General features: G+C 38.7%; 1 protein-coding gene across 2 annotated transcripts in view; it reads left to right on the top strand.

Annotated features, from left to right (window-relative positions):
* The window catches only part of LOC143041423 (CD109 antigen-like), a 132,632-nt gene that overhangs the window by 44,036 nt on the left and 68,971 nt on the right, over positions 1 to 19,625 (top strand). For both annotated transcript variants that reach the window (XM_076213269.1, XM_076213268.1), the window contains exons 2-3: positions 4,778 to 5,018; positions 11,731 to 11,917. In XM_076213269.1, the coding sequence (XP_076069384.1) occupies positions 4,813 to 5,018; positions 11,731 to 11,917 (393 nt within the window). In that variant the 5' untranslated portion in view covers positions 4,778 to 4,812. The remainder of the gene's footprint in view (positions 1 to 4,777; positions 5,019 to 11,730; positions 11,918 to 19,625) is intronic.

The following is a 19,625-nucleotide window of genomic DNA, read 5'->3' as shown; positions in this document are numbered from 1 at the left end:
AATTAAGTTAGATCAAGTTAGGCTATGTTAGGCCAGACTGGGTTGGCCTATTTTTTTTTCTTTTACTTATTATGAATCTAGTAATTCATGTATCGCAGTAACAGATTTAACTTAGTAAATTTTAGATTTAAGAAGGAAATAGGCAAGGACTGGTTTACTAATAGGGTGGTCAACGAATGAAATAGATTTAGCAATCATGTAGTGAGCGCTGAAATTATTGGTTGCTTTAAGAAAAAGGTTAGACAACTTTATGGATGGGGATGACAGGTGGTGATGGACATGGAACTGTCTAGTATAGGCCTCATGGTCTCTTCCAGTCTCCTCCATTCTTATGTTTTTATGCTCTTATCTATTTATTGGAAAAAAGACAGATAAGGATGAGACGGACATGCCTCTTCCTGTAAACTACGCTATTAATTGAAAAATGATAAATCAATCAAAACAATTAGTTAAAAAGGTCTTCACTAGGGAGTATAATATAGCCTAGTCCTAACCAGAATGAAATATTCAAAGTACGTCATTATGGTGAAATGAAAATCCTTGTTCTCAACTGAATAGAATTCGTCTTACGCCAGCCAGAATGAAATTTGTATCGATATTTGCCGGTGTATAGGACGCACTTACGCATAAGAAACATCTCCTGTAGGAGGGAGGCCAAACGCAAAGTATAGGATCCAGTATATCTAACGTTTCGCCCAGCAGGGCTTCTTCAGAAGTAACCCTTCTGGGCGAAACGTCAAATATATTGGATCCCATACTCTGCGTTTACCCTCACTCCTACAGTGCTGTTGCATTCGTTGCTGCTTTTACTTATCTTAAGCATCTCCTATTTTACGAGGATATTTTGTGGAAAAATAGTACGTTTCATCATACATTTATTGAAAGATATTTCAAGTAGGTTTGGTGAAGAAAACGTATGATTTTGTGCTTTCCTAATACGGCCGCAAGCATTAAACGCAGGGCAATTTTGTGATACATTAAATAGATAAATAGATGAATAAATTAATAATTAGATAAATAGATACTGAGTAAATAGATAATAAATCAATGAAGTAAATAGATAAAGATAAATAAATAAGTAAATAAAATGAAAAACACGTCTTATACGCAGGAAAACTCGGCAAACATCATCAAAGCAAAGGGACGAAATGTCCCATTTAGGGACATTTGTCCTTCACGCGGTAAAGTGATGTTATTTGTTGATTAACCTAACTGTGTATTAGGTGTCCTTAATCAACATTCTGTTACATTTGGATGCAAAAGTTGTCTCTGGTCTAGGCATTGGAGAAAGATGGTAACATTAACATTTTGTTGACTTTGGATATAAAACTTGTTCCTGGTCTAGCGAGTGGGACAGATGGTAACTCTAATAATATGTTAAATTTGGAACATAAGATTTAGCATTGCTAGTACGGATGGATGGCAAAATTAACATTCTGTTAAATTTGGACATAGAGTCTGTCCCTCGTCTAGACAGTGAGGCAGATGGTACACCTAACAATATGTTAAATTTGGAACACAAAAGTTAGCATTGCCAGTATGGACGGATGGCAAAACTAACATTCTGTTAAATTTAGACATAGAGTCTGTCCCTGATCTAGCCAGTGGGACAGATAGTAACTCTAACAATATGTTAAATTTTGAACATAAAATTTAGTATTGTTAGTACGGACGGATAACATAACTAACATTTTGTTAAATTTGTATATAGACGCTTTCCCACTATAGACAGATGGTAATGCTAACATTTTGTTAAATTTAGTGAACCTTTCTTAGTACAGACAGATGGTAATGCTTACGATAGACAGATGGCTACTCGACAGGTGGTGTACGTGCAAACGATGCCGTAATTGATCATTCACGATTTGGTTAATTACTACATCAAGTATTTGTTGATATTTCATTCATTGTTTTCAATGACTAGTGTCTGTTATTAGGCCCTATTCACACTAGCGGTATAAACCGCGGAGGTTTAAACCGCGGAGGTTTAAACCGCGGAGGTCCAAACCGCGGCGGTCTAAACCGCGGAGGTCTAAACCGCAGAGGTCTAAACCGCGGCGGTCTAAACTGCGGCGGTCTAAACCGCGGCGGTTCAATTACAATGTAAGTCAATGGATGCGCTCACACACAACTGCGCAGTTTGTCCTTGACTATGCGGTACCGCTGTGGTTTCCGTGCGGCTCAAACCGCTAGTGTGAATAGGGCCCTAGTATTGTACAGGTGTACATATAGTCTTCAATTGTGCAGTTGAAGAAAAAGTTCATAGACACTTTCTGGTGTGGAACTTGATATATGGTAACAACAAAGATTTAGAAAGCTGCCATAGAGTAAAAAAAATCTCTACTTCTCTCTCTCTCTCTCTCTGTTACCAAAACTACCAATGGTAGACGCCTTCTTCAATTATAATTCATATATAATTAGTTATATATGCACTAGAATATTGTTGTTACACATACATCCTACTAAATTGCCAATGAATTTATGTCTTAGCCTGTACCAAAGCTTATCGGTAACTAATTGTGTGTATATATATATATATATATATATATATATATATATATATATATATATATGTATATATATATATGTATATATATATATTTAGTTGTTGGGTCTATATCTCTATAGAGGGTAGTATCCTCATAATCAAATTTATTATTTTTCTTCCACAAAATCAAATTCATACAAGAGCAACTAAAACAGTCGGGACGCTAGGCATTTCTCGCTAGCATGCTATTTACTTTTGCTACTTCGTTTGAGCAGAAACGACTTCGGTTATAATCTTTTGTTGTTCAAGTTTCCAAATGTCAAATTACTCTTGCGTCACACGCATTGAGGAGCTGAATGACGAACTAAGAGAAGTTAAACCTAGAAGGCGAATGTTAGACACATTGTTGAGATGTTCTTACGGAAGTCTAGAATATTGTAACCGAAATCGTTTCTACTCAAGGAACCAAAAGCCGAAAAACCTGCTAGCCTAGTGTTTCGCCATCTTTAGTTCCTACATAATCAAACAGATCTTTTGTCCGCAAAATTAAATTCATACAAAAAAAAAAAAACTAAGATACGGTAATTCCCTTAAATTCATACAAAATAAATAAATAAATAAATAAATAAACAAATAAATAAATAAATAGAATAATTAAGAATAAAAAAAATAAGATACAGTAATTCCCATATAATCAAATTGATATTTTGTCCACAAAAACTAAGCTCATACATAATCAACTAAGTTACATTTCCATAGTTGTGACGCTTGATGGGTCAGGTCCAAATGTCCTCACTTGTTCATCCCACAGTTGATGATCTACATCAATGTTTTCCAACCCATTCTTCAGGCGACCCCCAATATGATCCTCATAATAGTACCGAGACCCCAATAATCTATTTGTATAGAGAGGCTTAGGCACCTTAACTTACACTCTCTGGAAAGACGCAGAGTGCGGGGTGATCTAATAGAGGTGTTCAAGTGGATCAAAGGCTTTAACAAGGGTGATGCAAACAAGGTCATCATATCAAAACAACAGGGCAGGACTCGCAGTAATGGTTATAAACTGGACAAATTTAGATTTAAAAAGGAAATAGGCAAGAATTGGTTTACTAATAGGGTGGTCGACGAATGGAATAGACTTAGTAACCATGTAGTAAGCGCTGAAACTATCAGTTGTTTTAAGAAACGATTAGACAAGTTTATGGATGGGGATGACAGGTGGTGATGGATACGGAGCTGCCTAGTGTAGGCCTTATGGTCTCTTGCAGTCTCCTTCTGTTCTTATGTTCTTATGTGTTGATATATATGACTAGGTGTTGACTGTAAAGAGTAGAGGATAAGCATAGTAAATATGTGTGTAAGAAAGGTAATGTAATGTTATAAAAGACAAAGTTAACGTTATTTAATTGCATTGTATTGAATTCATATCACTTTGTAAAAAAAAAAAAAAAAAAAAAAAAAAAAAAAAACTTGGTGACCTTAGGAAAAACGCTTGGCGACCCCACTTGGGGTCGCCTCCCCAGGGTTGGGAAACAGTGAGTTGTCCTACACGGTTCCATAGAGACTTGGTGGCGTAATCGGAAGCGTGCTGGTCTCACATTCGCTTAGTTAAGGGTTCGAATCCCGCACTCGTCTCCGATTCCCAGCAGTGACTGTTTTTCTTTGGACTAAAGGGGCTATCACACTGAGTTATTTTTCCTCCATCCTCCGATTAATTGGCTACCCCCCGTATTGGGGGAAAAAGTCTTTGGTATATGTATGTATGTATACACTACCAGAACATTTTCCGCCGGAAAATCATTATAGTAAACTATTTTGTTTTCTCAAGAAAAATACATAAAACGTAATTTGATATGCTGAAGGAAAACCATTTACCTCCAACATATTAGATTTCCTCCAGCAATCGGAGGAAAAACAGCTCAATATCATCATCATAGCTTATCACGCCAGACAGAGAGCCATTCAAGTGTTCTTTGGTTAATTTTGACCAGGCCAATGTTGTCTAAATTGGTTGAAAGCGGGCATGAGTTTAGGACATGGTCAATGTTCTGTTCCGTTTCTCCGCACTCACGACTCTGGATCTTGCTCTATTTAGTGTGGACCATTCGCGTCTTGGTAGCAGTGCCCCATCTGAGAGCTCCTCACTGGGTCCTTGCAATATGATAACACCTTAACACCCATAAAACTTATCATAGGTCAAAGGTAACGGCTCCGGCCGCAGCTCCTCATCGCCTCCTGGGGTAATAACCTCCTGACGTTCTTTTTCCATCTCTCCCCTCTCTCCAGCGTACCGTACGCGGGATTGACGGAGTGTGTAAGCCATGAGGCGGGGCACGAAAGCGATCCTGACGACATGTCTGTACCTTCTCCTGGTCCTCCTCCTCCGGGCGTCTGCGCAGACGGAGTCTTCTGAGACGAAGGAGAAGTCCCGTGGCTGGCGAACTCTCCCGCCGCGTCGGGAAGGCCATGAGACGAGGCACCATCACGATTACTTCTCCGGAGAGGATCGAGGAACTCGGACCAACAAGTGAGTATAAAGTCCAAATAGAGAATTGAAGTTTAATTTAGTCCTTCTCATACGGACGATACCTTTTTACCATGATATGGTGACTAATCACATCGATTGGTATATGTGTTAAGGGGACGCTACAGTAGTGGTGTGTTGCAACAGGACTCGGTCGTACTATATTGTATATGGGGAAGTTTATCGGTTGTGATGATGACTGTGCTGTGAGGGCGTCGATTCTTTTTAAGTAAATTTTGATCTAAGGCAAGAATATTTCCTTTAGGGTTCGTGAGGGTGACAGTCCTTAAAAAAAAAAAAAAAAAAAAAAAAAAAAAAATCACCTTCAAGACTTTGGCTGTTTTGAGCAAAGATATTTCAGTTTCATTCCGCACTATAAATGTTACCCTCTCACGGGTAACATTTCTCAAAAAATTCTCCAACAGCTGATAAGAACTCTTGCTGAATCTATTAAAAAAATCAAATGAAACAAGAACTATTGATAATTCCCCCAACAACATTCCTTCTCAATATTCCTTTAACTGTTCTTTGGAAATTTTGCTGTTTTAGCAAAATAGATAATAAACAAATGAATAAATAAAACCATACTGGAACATAGCGGCAGTATTCTTTCTCTTTTTTCTTTTCAGAGCTCATTAAAATTTTGGCTTTTTGGAGCAAAAAATATTTCAGTTTCATTCTGTGTCATTTTCAAGCGGCAACAAAACAATTACCTCCCGGTAACGCTCCGGATGCTCGCTGGTGGATCGGGATAGAGCGTCGCTACTTGCGGCGGAGGTCGAGGTGATGGCGGTTCGAGCCCTGCCGCCAGTGAGTTGGACCAAGGGGACGGTTAATTAAAAATCCACACTACAAAATCCTCTGTAAGGGGTACCGTACTAGCCTCCTTATAGGAGGAATTCGCGACGTTAAACTGAATCATCATCAACCTCTTTTGTTTTCTCATTAACAGTTGATCATAACTTTTGATTAATTCGAACAAAAATATTTTCGAATAGTTTGTGCTGGAAAAAGATGATGAATTTCCGGCAGAGTTCTTTTTAATTTTCCCCCCAAACCACTGGGCAGAAATTTCGTTGCTTAAAGGGTTATCACACTGGGATAATTTTCCTTCGACATCCTACCTCCAACCTCCATTTGAATAACTAGAATATGACTTCGCTTACTGAAATCTAGACTTCTCTAATAACATTTCAACAATATGTCTAACATCCGTCTAGGTTTGCAATCTCTTAGTTCATCATTCAACTTTGCTGACGGAAAGATAATTTGATTTTTGGAGATTTGAAAAAACGAAATGTTGTAACCGAAGTCGTTTTTACTCAAACGAACTCTCAGTGGAGTCTTGGTCATGGTCTAAGGTGGGGATTCTCAACCGTTTTCCCGTTACGCACCCCGCGAGTCCCCAGACCATCGACCCGTACCCTCATCAACCTGACACGGAATATAGAACGGTAATACATTAAGACTAATCAAATATACAGTGGTACCGTAATGGATATTTGATTATTCAAATTGTAATGACTTTATCCATCAGTTAAGCATTAACATAAAGAACAATGTACAGTGATACTACACATGTAGGAGTAAATTTATTGTTACTTTATTACCAACCAGTATTAAACTTCCGCGTGAAGGTTGTGGCTGCTTTGTGCAAACAAGTTCCTCAATTCTAGGAGCAGTATTAGAGAGGCATACTCGAAGGTCATGCTCCACATTAAGCCGTGTTCGATGTTTATTTTTCATGTTCAACAGCGATGAAAATTCTTGCTCACACAGGTAAGTACTAGGGAACATCAGCTACAACAGGGTAAACCGTACTCATTTTAGACCAGAACTTGGTCAGGGAAAGTGTTTCAAATGCATCCTTTGCAACTGAGTCGTTCACCAATTCTTGAAATTATTCGTGCATGTTATCTGAGGGTGTACATTAAGAAGGAATGAGTTTCTAATAAATTTTAAATCCAGTTCACTCAGTTCAGGAAAGAAATACCACAACTCCATCCATAGAGAAGCCAGATGTATTTACACAGACTGGACTAACTTTAGTTTCCTATTGTCTTTGCTTTTATCAAATGCCTCATCAAGATGTTCAAACATTCTAAGTTTTTTTTTAGCTTTGGTCTTCCCTTCCCAAGCCTCCAGCTTTATCGTGAATGACCATAATTTGGCCATGAAATAAATCACTATGGTAAAACGACCGTAGACTCACGGGTAATTTGATATAGGTCTTTAAGATGCTAAAAGAGAATTGACATCAAAAGTGACGAAATTTTCACACTGACTGCGAATCAGACAAGAAATAATGGTCGCAACTGTCAGGAGGTAGATTTAATTTAGAGGTGAGTAGAAACAACCTCTCCAACCGTGTAGTAAATGAATGGAATAAACTTCCTGCTGAGGCAGTGCAATATGGTGCAGTTCGAAGTTAAGTTTCATTTAGATAATCACCTAAGCAACAGTCCCGACATTTATTCTATTTTATTTTATTTATCTATTACTATTTACTATAATAAATTATTATTGATTATCTGTTTACTTATCTATATTATATATGAATTATTGTTATTTATTTATCATTGTTTATTATTCGCCTATTTGTTAATAACTCATCATCACCTATTATTTTTTTTTATTAATTTATTTAGTTATTTATTTATCAATTTATCTATTTATTTTCGTATCCGACCTAGTGATGAGCCAAAAGGTTGGCAAGCTCTTCCTTTGTAATCCTTTGTGAAGTTTATTGGTCTAGACATAAAAATATGTCGTTCAGGCAGACCAGCTTCTAAAGCCACTGGCTGTCTGACAACTTCTTGACAAACTCAATCGACTTTGTCTTGTTGTCACTTTTGAGGAATTCTGAGAGCTCCTCTCGACTTCACTCATTGGTACCACGATATGTAACACTTCTTCATCGCTTCCAAATTCCTGTCACAGTGGACGGAATACTCGTCTATTTAGGGTACTTGACTTGATGGTGTTTACCATGTGCGCAACGTCAAGAAACATAAATCTTAACTCAGCCGGGCAGAGTTACAGACGCCAGAGCATATCTATAAAGCATACAATGAAGTAGCCCCGTTTTTGGATTCTCCTCATTCACTCTTCCTCAAAGCCCAGATCGACTACAAAGCAATGTTGGTGCTACGTCGGTTGTTCACGTACACATAATCCCAAAGGAACCCCTCTTGTCTCAAAGAAAATTTAAGACTTCATAGAAAATGTCTTCACCTCTAATAGTCAGATCTAAAGTATGATAGGACAAGAAATCGTCCTTGAAATTTCCATTACTGAAGTATCGTACGACCACTCGGCGTTGGGCTCAAGCACCCACGTCGGTCGACTCATTAAGCTGGATTGCAAAATTTCCGAAAGGTGTTCCTTTTAATTCAGCAATCACTTGTTGTTTGACATATTCAGACATATTTACTAATTGTCAATGAACAGTATCCAATAACACAGCGTAGTATATATGTATATACACAGAAGAGGACGATTAACTGCTCATCACTGTTGTCAGGTTTCTTTTTTGGTGCAATTCTCAGTGATGCCATGTAGGATGCAGGTAACCAAGCTTCATTTTTTTGCCTAAAATGTCCGGAACGATCAAAGAGTCCTCGATACAATCCCTTTTCGTTTTGCTTGAAGAAGTGTGCATTCTTGCTTTTCAAATTTGGATGACAACTATTCAGATGTTGCTTGGTTTCATACTCTCCCGTGATAAAGCTTTATGGCATATAACACACTGGAAATTCACATCCATTTTAGTCAATAGTAGTCCATAATGAAGGTAGCTTTATGGAATTTCACATCTATTGTTGTCAATAGTAGTCCATAATGAATGTAGCTTTCACCATACTTCCGTTCTTTCACTGATGAGGTCATAACGGTATGTGGAATTATGATGAAAATGTTTATACAGCCAAAGCCATATATATAACTGGAGTTGATATACAGTTATAATATCACTAACTTCATAAGGTTAACCAATGAAAATACCATTAGAGAGTCATATTACTAACCCCGTCATAAGATCACACAATTGCAACAACTTTAGTCAGTCACATTGCCATCAGTGTCAAAACAAGAAACAGTACTAATTGGAATGCACCAACAGAGTCCATGCCTCTGCTAATGCCAATAACATTTATGATTTGCTGTTGAGTACACACATGTCTAACATCACGAAGTACTGGTAATTATAACTACATCAAAACAAAAATTAGAAGCATACATTGAAATCGTATTTACATAAGAACAGTATCAAAATATGCTATGTTTTAAAGTCAGTGCTTCTGCTAATGCCAATAACATTTATGATTTGCTGTTAGTACCACACATGCGACCAGTTATAAACACGAGATTTCAAAATTCTAAAAATAGGCCTAACATCACGAAGTACTGATAGTTATAACCACATTAAGAAACATTATTAACATACGTTAACATTGTATTTTAAAGAACAGTATCAAATTATGTTTTTTATGAACACACAGTACTTCATTTAGATAATCAAATTATCAAAAGAGGTTGAGAGAATTGGACAAAAAGTATGTGCATCAATGCGGGCCATCAGATTAGTCGTCAGGAATTCCCGTATTTCTACATTTTTTAACGTATCTACAGAAAAACAGATTTGAAAAAAGTCATACCTACAGGAAATCTGCATTTTGTCAAGGAAAATCTACAGAAAATTTCGTCCCCCCAAAATATGGAATCCAAGTACTAAAGGGCAAATTCTCCCTGCAAACGGACTCACTCTTATATTACCGAATTTCAAAAGTAAAAGTTTCTTCTTTCCACCGCCATTCCATCCCAAACTCTCAAGACACACTCTCCCGACCCCCACAGAATACAGAATGACGTGTTTGTTTCACAACTGACCGTCCAAGAACTAAATATGGCGTGAATATCTATAACAGTTATTTTCCTCTCTCTGCAGATTTAAGTAATCTTTCCCATAAGCAAAGGAATAATTACGAAAAGATTTACAGTTGCAGAGAGAGAGAAAACGACTCATAGATGTCCCCGTTTTCTTTTTTTTTTCTGCGTGAGCGGAGGGAGAGTGGGGACGGGAGGTCGCCGATGAAGTGAATCGGCCTTGCTGTGGATGTACTGTGTCTTGCTGCATTGCGTTTGACCTAGGGCAGTTGACGGGAGACAGGAATGACCCGTCATCCATAAGGAGCTGAGATGGGAGGGGTGGATAGGGTGGTGAAGGGGAGTAAAATTGGTGGGAATAGGCACGTGACTTTTGACTTCACTACCTCCTTTATAAGGGGTAAAAGCTCTTGGTATTTAGATAGATATAGAAGTAATTTTTCTATAGCCATCTAAGTAACCCTGTAAACCTTCTCACGAACCTCTAAGGGTTCCCAGGGGTTAAGAACCACTGCTCTAGGGGTTCACGAACCACAGGTTGAGAACCTAGGGGTTCCCTTGGTTTATCATTCCGCTTTGCTGTATAAAACGGAAAGACAATTTAGTATTTGGGGATTTTAAAAACAGAATATCATAACCGAGGTCGTTTTTACTCAAACGAACTTCCAATTGTCGGCGCTGGTGAAGCCCGTGAAAGCCCAGTGTGATAGCCCCTTTAGACTTAAAAGTAATTTAAATTCAGAACTACTGTATGTCAGTCAAACTTTAATTCTGCTTACACAAACACACATTTTCAGGTATAGTTAGAGCGACGGTGCGGCTGTATGGCCGCAAAGCTAATAGGGTTCTTGGTACTTGGGCCACTTGCCCTTAAAAAAAAAATCATAAATAAATAGATAAAAATAAATAAATGAATAAATATATAAATGAATAAATAAATAGATGAATTAATAGATAGATTGAATAAATAAATAGATAAAGAAGTAAATAAATGATAAATGAATTAATTTATTAATAAATAGATTGCATAAAAAATATAGATAACATAAGAGATAAATAAAGATAATAACAAATAGAATAAACAAATAAGCAAATAAATAAATACATAAATAAATAAATTAATCAATAAGTAAAAATATGAATTAGTAGATAAATAAATAAGCGAATAACAAATAAGAATAACATGTAAGATAAGTAAAAGTAATAACAAATAGAATAAATAAATAAACAAATAAATACATGAATAAATAAATTAATTAATAAGTGAAAATATGAACGAATAAATAAAATAATATATAAGTAAACGAATAATAAATAAACGAATAAATTGATAAATGAATGAATGGACAGAAAAAAATGAATAAATAAACACTTGTAAATCCCAAATTTCAACCCCGCCTCCTCACCCCCATAATCCCGCTCTACGAGGTGGCTAAGTATGACAGCCTTTGTCAGAGCTTAGGAATTTGAGTCTGTATGCCCTTAATACTGCCGTCACATGTTGATTTACTACCGGGACTCGATCCCCTAGACATCTCAACCACCATAGTCTCCTACAGCTAAGACCCTGTTCACGTTAGCGGTTTGAACCGCGCGGAAACCGCGGCGGTTGTGTGTGAACGTCTCCATTGAGTTACAAAGTAAATGAACTAACGCGGTTGAAGCTAACCCCGATTCCTCTTCCTCAGGAGGGAATGTCTAATTGTGACGCCCTTCTTCAGGAGTTTCTGTCTAATTGTGATGCCCTTGTTTAGAAGTTTCTGTCTAATTGTGACGCCCTTCTTCAGGAGTTTCTGTCTAATTGTGACGCCCTTTTGTACCCACCCCACAGCACCTACATCGTCGTGGCCCCCCACGTGGTCAGACCAGACTCTGTGTACCGCGTGGAAGTGACGCTCCTGCAGGGGAACGCGCCCCTGGACGTCGAAGTAGCACTAGCAGGCTCCTCCTCGAAGCGGCAAGTGGGGATTACCAAAGACCGGATCGCCCCTGGTTACTCTCGACCCTTTCTGATCGAGGTGAGGAAGTTTGTTTTGTGTTGCTGGTGGAGGGGGTTCTTGCGAGCAGTTCTGGGTTCTTACGAGGTCTGAGTTCTAGGTGCGTAAGTACTTGGTTTACCTTCAAACGATGAAGACTTTGAACAGGAAAACATAAGAATAGGGGAGACAGCATCTCGTCCCTTTCTGGTCGATGTGAGAATCTTTGTTTTGTGTTCGTGGTGGAGGATTAGGTTAGGTTAGGTTAGGTTAGGTTAGGTTAGATTAAGTTAGGTTGTGTGGGTTACGTTCAAACAATGAATACTTTGAACAGAAAATCATAAGAATGGGTGTGACTTCATCTCGTCCCTTTCTGATCGATGTGAGAATCTTTACTTTGTGCTTGTGGTAAAGGGTTCTTGGGGGGGGTGTCTAAGTTCTAAGTGCGTGAGTGGGTTACCTTCAAACAATGAATACTTTGAACAGAAGAACATAAGAAAGGGTGAGACTTCTCCACCACTTTGTGTGTTTGTGGTGGAGAGTTCTTGCGGGGGGGAGGGGAGGTTCTGAGTTCTTGCGGGTCTGAGTTCTAAGTGCATGGGTACTTGAGTTACCTTCAATCGATGAAGACTTTAAACAGAAGAACATAAGAATGAGAGAGATTGCATGATCTACACACCTTCCTTCTCTGATTATTTTATTTATTCATTTATCTATTCCTTTCAACTTTATTATGCGAGAGTCAATTGTCTATGATTTTCATATATTCTTCTTTCTTTTCATAAGAACATAAGAATGTAGGAGGCTGTAAGAGACCATAAGGCCTACACTAGGCAGTTCCATGTCTCTTACCCCCTATCATCCCCATCCATAAAGTTATTCAATTTTTCATTTAGTGCAGAATCTTTTAATTACTCAAGGGTTACAATCTTAGATTTTATTTTTCAATTTAGATCATAATGCTGTTCAGCGAATTGTTTATGAATGACTTCCATCGATTGTTCAAAGTTCAAGTTGAGCATACCACTTTTATTATACCAACTTGATCATACCACTTTTTGTTGAGATGATTCTCCATTTAGCAAAGTCATCAAATTATTAAGCACCAGTGTCTGGTTCCAATCTTTTTTTCTTTTTTTCTCTTTTTTTTTGTCATCAAACTATCAAGTATCATTTACCGGTTCCATGTTTACTCTTTTTTTAACAGTGTCCTACTGAACTATTTGCTTTTTTTTAACGTAGTTTTGGGTTATGGCTTAATCATGTGAGATCTGAGCTTCTCATCTGGGAGGGTAGTAGCTGTCAATCACGAGTGTAACACGTGGTCTAAGATTGTGGTGAATCTCTCTCTCTCTCTCTCTCTCTCTCACACACACACACACGTACGCACACACACACACGCACGCACGCACGCACACACACACACACACACACACACACACACACACACACACACACACACACACACACACACACACACACACACACACACACACACACACACACACACACATTGAAAGGTTCTTATCTACCGAGACATTTTATAGACGATGAAAAACAAAAAGAAATTTATGGAATAAACGTGGGGAAGTCCTATCTGGGGGGAAAATTCTGTTTAAAATTTGCTGACGTCACGACACCTCCCCACGCCTCCTCCCCCACCCTCCCTCCCTAAGGAGCCAATGAGGAGCAAGTATGAGACTGGTTTTAACCCGATCGATTTTTTTTTATTTTTTTTATTTTATTTTTTTTTTTTTTTAGGGAGTGGGGGAGGTCATTTGAGTAATTTTTCTTAATATGATTTAAGATTTATGTAGGTTTCCTGTATCTTTTTCTAATTTTGTTTTATTTCTATATCAAAGGATAATTTGCATATACGTAAGGATTGTCTTACACCCTTTACTAACAAGGGATGTGACGGGGAGGGGAGGGCTAGGGAGGTCCTGAAATGAATAAAAATCGCCTGACGACATCTTGGACGAGAGGAAAAGTATCACCTGGTATGGAAGGGGTCGGGTCATAGATTGTTCCTCTGTTTGTTGTCAAAATCTTTCTTCCTTGAGTACATTGTAATGCATTTACGCGTACTATCTAGAGAAAAATGAACATTTCTTTATTGGTGTGTGTGTGTGTGTGTGTGTGTGTGTGTGTGTGTGTGTGTATGTGTGTGTGTGTGTGTGTGTGTGTGTGTGTGTGTGTGTGTGTGTGTGTGTGTGTGTGTTTCACTATGGCCATAAATCAAGTGATCCAAGACAATAGTGATTAACAAGTGTACAGTACGTGTGAACATATGATTTATCTTGGACTACGTGTTGGACTCGTGATCGACAGCTACTACCCTCCCGGATGAGAGCTCAGAGCTCGTGTATGACCGATCTATGGGCAATGCTGTGACCTTACACACACACTCACCCCCCAATTCCCCTCCCACAAGAGTTGGTGCGTGTGTGTGTGTGTGTGTTGAAGTGTGGGTGTGTATATGTGTGTTCGTGTGTTTTTACCTAATATTTACTCGATTATACAACACAAGGAAGAACTTGTACTCAAAAAATCCCGTCTTTTGTTCTGCGCCGACCAAACTTAATTTGAATTAATTTAATCTTCCAGAAAAGATTTTTTCATCTTTTATGTGATGAGGCATATAAGCTTAAAAAATACGTTTCCTGGTATTCTTCGAAGATATGATCTTCATTTTGTTCACTTGACTTCACAACACCCTTCTATTCTAAACCAAGATCTTGGTGCCGGTTTAATATGTGGTCTACCTCTTTGAAACTGGTTTAGTATGTGGCCCACCCTATTTGAATTTGAATGTGTCCTACTTCAGGAAAACAATTAAAACTTAAACTAACCTAACCTAACCTAACCTAATCTAACCTAACCTAACCTAACCTAATCTAACCTAACCTAACCTAACCTAACCTAACCTAACCTAACCTAACCACTATATGCTAAATAAAAGTCCGTTTTTAAAGGATTTTGAAAAGGTAGGCTACATACTATACCACCTAACCTTACCTAACCTAACCTAACCTCTATATGCTAAATAAAAGTCCGTTTTTAAAGGGTTTTGAAAAGGTAGGCTACATACTATACCAACCAACCTAACCTAACCTAACCTAACCTAATCTAACCTAACCTAACCTAATCTAACCTAACCTAATCTAACCTAACCTAACCTAACCTAACCTAACCTAATCTAACCTAACCTAACCTAACCTAATCTAACCTAACCTCCATATGCAAAATAAAAGTCCTTTTTTAAAGGGTTTTGAAAAGGTAGGCTACATACTATACCAACCAACCTAACCTAACCTAACCACTATATGCTAAATAAAATTCCGTTTTCAAAGGGTTTTGAAAAGGTAGGTTATATACTATACCAAAGAAGAAATTTCGTAGGTCACATCCAAAAGTTAGGCCATATACAAAACCGCACCAAGGTCTTGTTACTCTCCTTTCGTTAGCTTGAACACCTTAATCATGACTCCTCTTTCCCTTCTTTCTTTTGATATTGGAAGATCCAGTTCTTTTAATCACTCCTTCTTTGGTTTGTCTGAGGGTTCGGGGGTCGGTTTATAGTCCTTACGCTGCAAGGAGTCCGTCTAGTGTGTGGCATACGTCGTGAACCATGTTGCCAAATCAACCTTAGTACATGCCTCTTTCTTATTTCCCATTTAGGTGCTATTTTTTGTATATTCTATATATAGTAAAGGAAGCTATATGATGTAATGGGTATCACTTTTTAGGATTATAACGATTTGAATAAATTCTGTGACATGTGGCAATAGCGCTTTTTCTCCATGTTGCCACGCTGAGGTTTCACTGAGTGACAGGTGGTCAAATTGGCAACGTCGCATTCTGGGGAATTCTAGCTTGTGACCCACCCTACACGCAAGGACTATAGTTACTGCTCACTGTATTCTCTCGACATTATTTGTATCGTTGACTTTGTGCGGAGTTCATATCGCTGCTTCATAATACGATCTAGGGCGACTGAGGTTTTCTTGTCAACATTCTTGTAGATGTGTTCGTTAAGTGACAAATTAACAAGATCCAATTTTTGTATATTCTCCTGTTCGTCAAGAGAAACACCATTTGAGGACGGAGCCTTTATTAAAAACGATGTTTCGCTTATTACCGGTTTATACCGGATCTTTCTTTTCCTGTTGACGTTTCCCGTTTTCATATGGAGTCGCTGTTCATCACTAGTCGTTTCCATTGGTTTCAGTCCATCACCTGCTCCTCCTCCTCCAGCTGTTTCTCCTGAAGGTCCTCTCTCAGTCTGTCCTTCCAGCACATCTTGGGTCTCTCTCGCCTGCGTCATCCCTGTTCCTCCATCTTCATCACTCTCCTTCCCACGTAGTCTAAGTACCTGATGATAAAACGCCAATAATCAAAACGTCGTACTAATAAAGGGCCCGTTCTCACAAGTTTATTTCGATAGGTTTTTCGGGAACTGCTAATTACGTAGAAAATCTCACGTCTATTCTTTGTAACTGTTTCATTTTCCGTTGAATAAGTAATTTGTAGTTCATTTCTAATGGTGTCCATTTCTAATACTTTTGCCTTTTTTTCAAATTCAAGGTCATTTCATACTTGACTCAAAATTCCAGTCACATATTCCGTCTGGGCCCTTTTGAAGAAGTTTACAACCTTCATCTTATATTCGCTTCATGATCTTTCCCTCGCCTGAAAACGTGTTGGCGTAGCTTGTCATTCTGTCCAGGGTATCATTTATGTCAATCAACTAAATTACGGGTGCCAGCACAGACCCTTGCGGGACTCCACCAGTCACCCTCCATCAACCTGATTTCTTACCCTTTACTATAGTCTATCGACTCTTAACTTGAGCCCTAGGTCGTTGTCCGGGGAAATCCCATTGTTTATGCACCTAGCAATGACCTGCGCATAGCGATGTGTCTCGCTGTTTGTCTGTACGTTATCTATTTATGTTCATACCACGTTGCCAACTTAAATGGAATGTTTACAGAGATTTTGTCCTTCCCTCAAATCTCAAGCCATTCCTAACACCATGCAGTCGCATCCTGAATATATATATTTCATAAAAAGATAAACACACAGACTAACAGTGAGACAGATCGTCATGCGCTGGTCGTCGCTAGATGTATAAAACAACGGGATTTGCCCGGACCACGCTCAAGGGCTCAAGTTAAAGTCGATAGAATATAACTCGTATATCATTCTTCCAAAAACTCCCTCATTTATTCTAAAAGGTTCCCCCCAAGGTTTCCAAAATACTCCAGTTTCCATAGTAACCGTTTCCGGGGGGGGGGGGTACCTTATCAAAGGTTTTCTTCAGATCTGAGTACACACAATCCACCCTCCCTCTATTTCCTGCAATAGATCAACCGCTAGTGAGTAAAATCTTATTGAATTCGATATACATGATCCTCAAATTCTAAAACTGAATTGTCTGCCAAAATGCTTATCTTATCTATGTACTTAACACACTTCTTCTTCACCATCCTCTCAGACAACTTAGTTGCCATGCTTGTCAACGACACTTGTTTGTAGCTCAAGGGAATCTCCTTCCTACTTTATAAATTGGTACCACGTTAGCCCCTTTCCAATCCTTAGGTGCCATCACTTCTTCTAAAGAACACAAAATTAGGTTATGAATTTTTGTCTTCCTTTTGTTTTTTATATTTTCAGTCTGAAATCCTCACAGAATCTAAAGCTTTTCTCTAGTCTAATGTTTTAGATAATTAATTTACACTTTTATTTTTTATTTTTATATCGGTTAACATTACTATTCCTATCCTTCCTTTGTACAAAATTATTTCCTTTTATGAAGCCTGACTGAAAACTTGTGTTCATCATTTCAGCCTGAGCTATTGCATTATCATAGACTTTTCTTCCCACTTTTAACATAAAAATTCCTAACTTGTGCCTTGGCTTGGCACTGACAATTTTGTAAAGAATTTAAAGGTCATTACTATAACTAGCGATAAAACTTACTTCATACATCTTTTCTTCGAATTCTTAAAGCATATTACCTCAAGCTCTTTTGTAGTCTTCCTTCTTTTTATTGTTTTTTGTTTTTCGGCTCATCACCCACCTCTTTCAACATACCACACAAGCACTACCAAATGACCATTAAAAAAATAAAGATAGTAGCCTACAACTCATACATACTTAACAACCTACTACCCTCGCCGCGGTACCACACTGTACATTCGCACAAAACATATTATCATTCAGATCACTGAACAAGCTCTTCAAGATGAACGGACCACCAAGCACACTCCTTCCCCAAAACACCCCCGAAGACATCAGCCGCACAGAAAAATCCCTCTCGGTGTCACACTGTACGGCGGATCCGGGTGCATCTAGACTGTGGTCAAGTTCAATTAGCTTAATAAAACCACCTGGCGACAGTCAGATCTTGATATAACGACCACCATCTCCCCCCTTGGTTTAAAACACTCTCATAACCTTTCGAGACTCTGCTATAGCCAACAGCAATCCATAACGGCGGGGCTGGACAGTGTGGCGCCCGGCAAAGAGCCACATTAGCACGTTTGCGTTCGGGGCAACATCCAGCATCAAAAGACTATCAATATACCATAAACTTAGCCACAAAATCAAACTACCCCAGATGCAATCACGGGTCAGTTTTTTTTCCCCCGACACCAAGGCTGCGATGTCTAAAGTGGTTGACGAGGTTAGGTTAGGTAAGGTTAAGTTAAGTTAGGTTAGGTTAGATTAGGTTAGGGTAGAACAGGATGGGTTAGGTTAGGATAGGTTAGGTTAGGTTAGATCAGGTTAGGTTAGGTTAAATTAGGTTAGGATAGGACAGGATGGGTTAGGTTAGGATAGGTTAGGTTAGGTTAGATTAGGTTAGGGTAGGGTAAGATAGGTTACGATAGGCTAGGTTAGGTTAGATCAGGTTAGTGTAAAATAGGATATGTTCGGTTAGGTTAGGTTAGTTCAGGTTAGGGTAGGGTAAGATATGTTACGATAGGTTACTATAGGTTAGGTTAAGTTAGGTTAGGATAGGCTAGATCAGGTTAGGGTAGGATAGGTTAACTTAGACTAGGTTAAATTAGGTTTTCAATAAGGAAACCATTAAAGACAAAATTGATGTCGGGAAAAGAATAGTGATCCGCAACTACTGTGCAGAAGACACGTAACTCCTCTTTCTACAATGTTCGACAGTAAGGCTACGGACGCACGAGAGGCTGTTTAGCCGCTCAACCGCTGCGGCTGTTTAGCCGTTTTTATAGAACACACTACTTTTAATGGAATTGCGCGCATTAGCGGTTAAGTAACTAATGCGCGTAATTCCATTAAAAGTAGTGTGTTCTATAAAAACGGCTAAACAACCGCAGCGGTTGAGCGGCTAAACAGCCTCTCGTGCGTTTCATCCTTAACAATCCCTGTAAAACAACCCCATTTTTCTATGGCATTCGATTCCTGAACTGGACCCGAACATTCTATCTTTATCTCTGTTCCCTCCAAACCGGCGACTGCTCTCCTCTCCTCATCAACTCACATCTCACCTCACACTTCGTGGGAAGTGAAAAACCCCTAGTAAGGTAAAGCCTTGTTGATTGTGGCAAGCCGTATAATATTTAGGCCGATGTTTGGGTCCCCTCCCCGGCTATCAGGGAACCAACGCAGGAGGCTCACAGCAGGTTCCGGGTAACGAACTCACGACCATCTGCTCGCGAGTTCGACACGCTATCCACTGGGTTGCGGGTTTCTAAACTGTTATCATTATCTT

Source organism: Oratosquilla oratoria, chromosome 31, assembly GCF_046742065.1.
Source record: "Oratosquilla oratoria isolate Oo_2021 chromosome 31, ASM4674206v1, whole genome shotgun sequence".
Lineage (NCBI taxonomy): Eukaryota > Metazoa > Arthropoda > Malacostraca > Stomatopoda > Squillidae > Oratosquilla > Oratosquilla oratoria.
This window is presented reverse-complemented; position numbering and strand designations above follow the sequence as displayed.